The sequence below is a fragment of the Protomyctophum parallelum genome, assembly GCF_964188405.1.
Source record: "Protomyctophum parallelum genome assembly, chromosome: 5".
Taxonomy (NCBI): Eukaryota; Metazoa; Chordata; class Actinopteri; order Myctophiformes; family Myctophidae; genus Protomyctophum; species Protomyctophum parallelum.
This window is the reverse complement of record NC_139702.1, coordinates 32,553,103-32,559,974: the sequence shown is the minus strand read 5'-3', so window position 1 is coordinate 32,559,974 and position 6,872 is coordinate 32,553,103. Positions and strand designations below refer to the sequence as shown.

At 39.4% G+C, this 6,872-nt stretch overlaps 1 protein-coding gene across 1 annotated transcript; it reads left to right on the top strand.

Moving 5' to 3' along the window:
- The first annotated feature begins 437 nt into the window (after positions 1-437).
- On the top strand, positions 438-6,302 carry LOC310859335 (galectin-related protein-like). The gene is made up of 6 exons (XM_083765810.1): positions 438-533; positions 987-1,025; positions 1,440-1,571; positions 1,792-1,880; positions 3,587-3,770; positions 5,723-6,302. The coding sequence occupies exons 2-6, from the start codon at positions 993-995 to the stop codon at positions 5,864-5,866; spliced, it is 582 nt and encodes a 193-aa protein (XP_083621936.1). The 5' UTR covers positions 438-533; positions 987-992; the 3' UTR covers positions 5,867-6,302.
- Positions 6,303-6,872: the final 570 nt, after the last annotated feature.

The following is a 6,872-nucleotide window of genomic DNA, read 5'->3' as shown; positions in this document are numbered from 1 at the left end:
ATAATTTAATAATGACAGAGAGCTACCACAGTCCACCAGTTCCCACCACAGTGAAATTGATTTTTGACTATATATAATTTCACTCAAAGTTTAAATTTACACAATATTTTATGAACTAATAACATACTGTATAGTAATATAGTTACTATATTACTATAATAGGACTATATAGTATAGTATACTATAGTAGGCTATACTGTTTACTAATGTATATAGGGCATAGCAGGGGTAGCCATTTTTCTCGATCCAGACCCCATTCATTATTCCCATTCCCATAGAGATTTCCAAAAAATATTTCATCCAGGATCCTGGTGAAACGTGACCATAAAACATTTAATTATGTGAAGAAAGAAATATATTGAAAACCACAAAACAAATAATATATATTTTTTCCCTCCACAGAATCAAATGTTTTATGGTCGATTCAGGATCCTGCTGGATTCCAGGCTGGAAATCTCTATGGGAAAAATGAATGGGTTCTGTGTTAATGGAACCAGAAAATGGCACTAGCCTAGTGCATATTTTACATAAAGGTTAAGTATTTTGATTATGAAAACAATAATAACAACAATTGCAGTTAATAAGAGCTGTCTCGACTGGTTGGACTCAAAATTGCATTTCCTAGCTAAGCTGACAAATTTGACAATAGATTTGACAACTTCTATAAATGGAAGTCTACTATGATCTCATTCATTGATTATTGACTTTAGACTCTCAGTCTAAAGTCCAGAGTAAATGCTAACTTCTTGAGTTCTCTCTGGGAGATTTAAGTAGAGGCAAAAAGGAAAGCAATGTTACCGCTTTGGTCAGGCTATACGTCATCACTTATCAAGACAACTTAAGAAACCAAGCCAGACAAACAGGTCCTGCTGTCCTGTGTGTTAGTTATCACTATCAACTAAACATCACCGCCCACCTGCGGTGCGGGACAACATCCGCGGCGTGCTTTTTAGGAGATTTAGACCAACTTTGTTCATTCCCAACAGGTCAAGATGGCGGAAACTGTTACAGTTAGAAGAAAAAAGGTAAGACTGGCATTTACAACTTACTGACTGACAGCTATTGGCGAAATATAGGCATTTTTTGTTTCAAACCTTTACGCTGATCAGGCAATGCTTATTTATAAATAAAGATGACAAATAAACACCTTTACCCCATTAATTCAATGGACGTGCTTATAAAATTAATAAATAACTCGGTGAATGTGTCACGTGATGGTCACGGGACGTCACGCTGTGATTTAGTGTAAAAGAAACTACTGTAATACTAGGCTACATAATTGACGATTGTTTACTTTAATTTAAACCACATTCGACCTGAGTTTGGGTGCGTATGTCCTGTAGGCTATATCTTCCACGTATTGCCAGTAGAGTAGAGACAAAGTAGAGACATCAAAATGTAAATGTTGATGTTTCCCTTTATACAATGACTTTCCACAGTGGGCAGAGTGTGCACCATCCAAAACAGTCAAGACTGAAGCTGCAGGCTGCAGCAATACCCGTCTCAAAACAGTAGACAATAAACACCGCCCACCCTTTCCTGATGATCAGGCATCAGAGACAACAGCACTGGTAAAATCATATTTTTATAGCCTACTCTATATTCATATTATTTATTTTGTATAATATAGGAAATACAATGGCAACAAGTCCCCATGGACTTTTTGTGTTATCCTTTTAGCCCAAATGTCTGACTGTACCTCGTGCTGTTAACATTTCTGTCTAATAAAGTATTCAATCAATCAATCGATCAATCAATCAATGATTGTCTTGTCTGTGTCTCTGTGTTTAGGCGGTTCCTTTCAGAGGCCACATTCAAGGTGGCATGCGCCCAGGGAAGAGGGTCATGGTGATGGGTATAGTGGACTCTCGGCCTGACAGGTAAAATAAACCGAATAATGTGTTAGAATAGTTCATCCTTAACATATTATGTGGCCTATATCAATTGTGAAATATCTGAGAACTTAAGTGACTAAATGTTCTAAACCTAATGTATAGAGGGTGCACATGGCATCATAAGTTATGCGGGAACCCCTACTGAGTGGCAAAAATTACTTTCTGGCCTTGACAGCCCATACATCCAAACTGAAAAGTCCTATCTGATTGTATTATTAAACAATGTTAAATGACGTTAAACTCACTTTGACACTTGATTTGCCATTCACTTTATGCATGTGCATACCCTCTTTCTATAGCCTATCCCCATCCTGTCTTTTATGCATGTGCTCTGCCATTGAACTTGAACATGTCTGAGTAAATCATGTAATACCTGAGGTTAATTTTCAAAACAGTTCAATGAGATTCACTATATAATATTGGTGCACACATACTGTAGTCTAAGTCTGTGTCTCACTTTAACAATTACACTATGGTTTCAAATGAGCAGAACCTCCATAAAATTGGATTAATAGAATTCATTGAATGATCGGCTGACTAGTAGGTCTACTTCCTTGGGATAGTAACATTGTTATCACAGTGCAGTGTGCACACATGGGAAGCTAATTTGTTCCAATGGTTTCACAGTGCAGAAGAGTGGCATATCAATCTTCTAAATGAAACAGTGGTCATTTTGCAGTATTATTGAAATTCTATGGCAGCCAGCAGTGGCGTGCACAGATAGACACCACCTGCCCTTGCCCTCTGGACAGCAATGTGCCCTTTAAAAAAATGTCACATTTATTTTTGAACCACTGAGAAAACTGTTGCGCCTTTCTTTGTCCTTTTTCTTCTTCCAAACTTGACTACGGTAGCGGTGGTCTCAAAAACACAAGGGAAACTTTGACAGAAAAAGACTCGCTCACCGTATAGAAAATATAAGTAAAACTCCTTGGACTGAGACTTAAGAATTTTGTATTTTTTTATTTTATCATGCTCATAAAGTGCTCTGTGCTCAAAGTGCAATTAAAAAGCAAACGTTTCGGTCCTAAGACCTTCATCAGTGCTATCATAGCACTGATGAAGGTCTTAGGACCGAAACGTTTGCTATTTAATCAGTGCTATCATAGCACTGACGAAGGTCTTTGGACCGAAATGTTTGCTTTTTAATCAGTGCTATCATAGCACTGACAAAGGTCTTAGGACTGAAACGTTTGCTTTTTAATTGCACTTTGAGCACAGAGCATTTATGAGCATGATAAAATAAAAAATATTTTCTTAAGTCTCAGTCCAAGGAGTTTTACTTATATTTTCTGTACGGTGAGCGAGTCTTTTTCTGTCAAAGTTTCCCTTAAATTTATTTTTGTACAGTGTACAGTTTGTGTACAGTTTGTGGACCACATTGATCAATTCTTGATTTAAAGCTTATAATTTATTATTTATGCCACAAAATCTATAAATCTCACACTATTAAGGCAACCGGCCGGTTCCACAAGGTGCCCTTTTTTCACGTGAGCACCTGCCCCTCTAAATATCTGTGCACGCCACTGGCAGCCAGGTTAGGTGTTATTTATGCATTAGAATTAGATAAACACAATACAGTAAAAAACTGTTCATTCCATTCAACTTGGTTTCCATGAGCCGTAAACCAGATTGAATAGAAGCATTGTATACAAGCTAACCAACCAGGTCTTGGCTCTGCACCTCCCTAGGTTCTACGTTGGCCTTACATGTGGACGTGGAACCTCAACGGAACCTCCCACAGATGTTGCACTGGAGCTCTGTGTCAGATTCAAGGACCGCCAGGTCCTCCGTAGAGCCCGTGTGTCTGGAACCTGGGGCAACAAAGAGGGAGACATTCCTTTTTTCCCCTTCATCAGAGATCAGCCTTTCAGGGTAAAACACAACAGATTATAAACTATAGGGGTGCGACGGGGACAGCCCCGGTGCGACAGTTAATCATCATCATACTATAATTCAATCAATGTCTGAATGAATGAATGAATGTCAGAAACACCACCGTATCTCCTCATTGCCTGCACCAATCGCTCCCACTTTTCACACAGGCATTGACCATAATAATATGGAGGTCTTAACGAAGCCATTTTTCAATAAGATTAATAATGAATTTATTCTGCACGCTCCCAGAATCCGGCTAGGCTACATTTTACCGACGCAACTGTCATATTTACTGTACAGATATTGTTTTTACATCACCACACGATCCCACGGGACTCATCTCCCTGCAAATCACGTGTCACCAGTGAAATGCATGTTGGGACGGACACAGATTAATACTGGGACACAGTTTCCGGCGCAACATTCCCCTTGCATTCTCCAACGCACTTCCCCTTTTTCACACCGCCCCCAGGCAGGCATCAGACCTATGCATCAGAACCACATGAGGAAAACAACTCGGTCCCATAGTACAGCTACTCTTGCGTCAGTCGACATAACTTCTTCTTTGGGGAAGCATCGCGGCCGGGTTGCGTGGCACAGGCACCTGAAAGCTCCGACAGTTGGACGGAGGCATGTTAACGTGAACACACACACACACACACACACACACACACACACACACACACTGTTTCGACACCACACTGTCCGCCCCCTCCTCAACCACCTCCTTCGCCGTGCATTACACATGGGCTACATGCACGCTCAAAGCCTGGACACTGACAACGACAGCTTACAGCCCTGCGCGCACCCAGCGTGGCTGCGTGACACACTGAACAGCACGATCACAACGGAATGCTTATCTGTCGGTGTCTCGGGGTGGCCAAATGGAGACGTTTGGAGAAGACAGATCCCGTGCCGTCGGAACAACACAATGACAAAATACATACAGACAGATGCAATGACAACGACACATTCCTAAATCACACAAAACATCAAATTATTATCCTGATTATATAAAGAACAAACTACAACTTGCTTTAAAGCCCAAAAAGCCAACCTCCGCGTTCACCGTTTAATAGCTTATATCTCCATGAGCAGCAGACGGTGAGCGGTTAGGGACCGTCTACAAAGTGCAACACCGAACTTGAAAATATTCAATAACTTCCATTTATAGGCAGAATATCACCACCATATTTACATCACACATCAATGGTGTACTTATGATTGTACTACAGCATTTAATTAGCCTATACTTTAGTGCCCAACCCAACTTCCCAAGACCATCTGTAAACAATTCCCCCCCTATCAGTAATGTGATCTATTACATCGCACACTGAACATGATTTGCTGTTCATATATTCAGAACGGGTAAGGACTAGTCAAACTAATTGATTTAATTTATTACATAAAGAATATATTAGTAAAATAATACTTTTGGTGGAAGGGGAGCTCAAAATGAAGTTCACAGCTTTGCATCGTGGCACGACAGGAACTTATAGATCTACTGTTTTTGCACAATGAAGTAAAAGATAGATTTAGTCAATTATAAAAACAAAAATGCAATTAGTTTTTTGCATCAATTTGTTGATATTGGAAATTAATTTGTTTTAAATGTGTTGAAAATGCCATCTGGTTTTGAACTGGGACCCAATTTTTACATTGCCCATGGGTTTGAGTGAGTGAGTATACAAGTTCACATATTGTTCTTCTATAGCCTATAAATGTTACCTTTTCTCAGAGTTATTTTGAGTCCTAACATACCATACCATATGTATGGTATGGTATGTAAATACTGTATGGATCACCATATTGATGAAAACCCAGTCATTCTTATATGTAAAAACAGAGTAGAATGTTAAAGTTGTTAAGACTATGTTGGTCATTGTTCTATTGACAGATTGATGATTCAACTCGCCGGACTAAAATGTTATTTCTTGTCTCTTTGCCAGATTGAGATTCAATGTCAACAAAGCCGCCTCAAAGTTTTTGTAGATGGAGAGCAGCTCTTCCACTTTGACCACAGAGTGCTGTTGCTCAAAGACATCGATACACTATGGATTAATGGCAGTATGAGGATTACAAAACTGGGTTAAAATAAAGGACTCCATAGATTCAGCAAATCTTCTGAGAAGATGCCAATTCAGTATTCAGCACAAGACTTCAACAAAAAGGTTGTGACTTTGCATATGGATGAGAGTGCACAGACCACACTTGTGTCTGATAATGTGCTTGTGCACAATGGAAAAGACTTCCAAGTTGAAGCGTGGTGTGACAAGATTTTGAATTACATGTGAAGGTTGCAAACAACAAATATCCAGGATCATGATGAGTGCACTGAATGTCAAGCTACAGTATAATTATAGAATGTTTGTTTTTAGTTCAATGTCTGTTTAAAAAAACGCCATTGACAATGAAGACAAATTCATTTGTTTGATTTGTCCCTAACACAACCATTAAATCCCATTAACAATAAAGAGAATTTAATGTTTGTTTTGACATTGTTTGTTTTACATCATCATTACATCACCTAATCTTTGTAAGATGATAAGAGCGCCCCTCACTTCACACGGGTGTGATTTTTTTAAATAAAAGACCAATTCTTCATGAATTATAATTTGTGTCATTGTCATTTTGATACATTAGGCAGATGTTGGGAACAATGCCTGTTGGGAATGCATGCTCTTCTGGTTATGCAGTACCAGTGGTAGAAAGTACATTTATTCAAGTACTTTTACTTAAGTACAGCATTGTGTACTTCATTATTTACAGTACTTATTGAGTACTGTATTTCCAGTTTCCAGTACTTCTACTCCTACATCTCGGAGGCAACCTTTACCTTTACAATACAGAGTATTTCTAAGTTTCAGTATTGAGTTAATAAAACATCCGATGCACAAACGTGGAGACATCATCAGTGTTGTTTCCTGCATGGAGTCACTGGGTGTTTGGGTCTTGCAACAGACACCCTCCTCCAGGCAACCCGAACAAGGCTGATCAGCCCCCCGCCTGTGTCCAAGTGGCATGCTACTGCCCCCACTGTGGGTTTAGGGTGGCAGTTGAGTTGTTAGCAGTGGTCAGCGGGTGACTGTTGGCATCACT

Excerpts from the sequence above, each read along its gene's own strand:
- LOC310859335 (XM_083765810.1), top strand. The coding sequence starts at position 993 with ATGGCGGAAACTGTTACAGTTAGAAGAAAAAAG. Across the intron at positions 1,572-1,791 it reads CATCAGAGACAACAGCACTG|GCGGTTCCTTTCAGAGGCCA; the intron begins GTAAAATCATAT and ends CTCTGTGTTTAG. Across the intron at positions 3,771-5,722 it reads TCAGAGATCAGCCTTTCAGG|ATTGAGATTCAATGTCAACA; the intron begins GTAAAACACAAC and ends TCTCTTTGCCAG.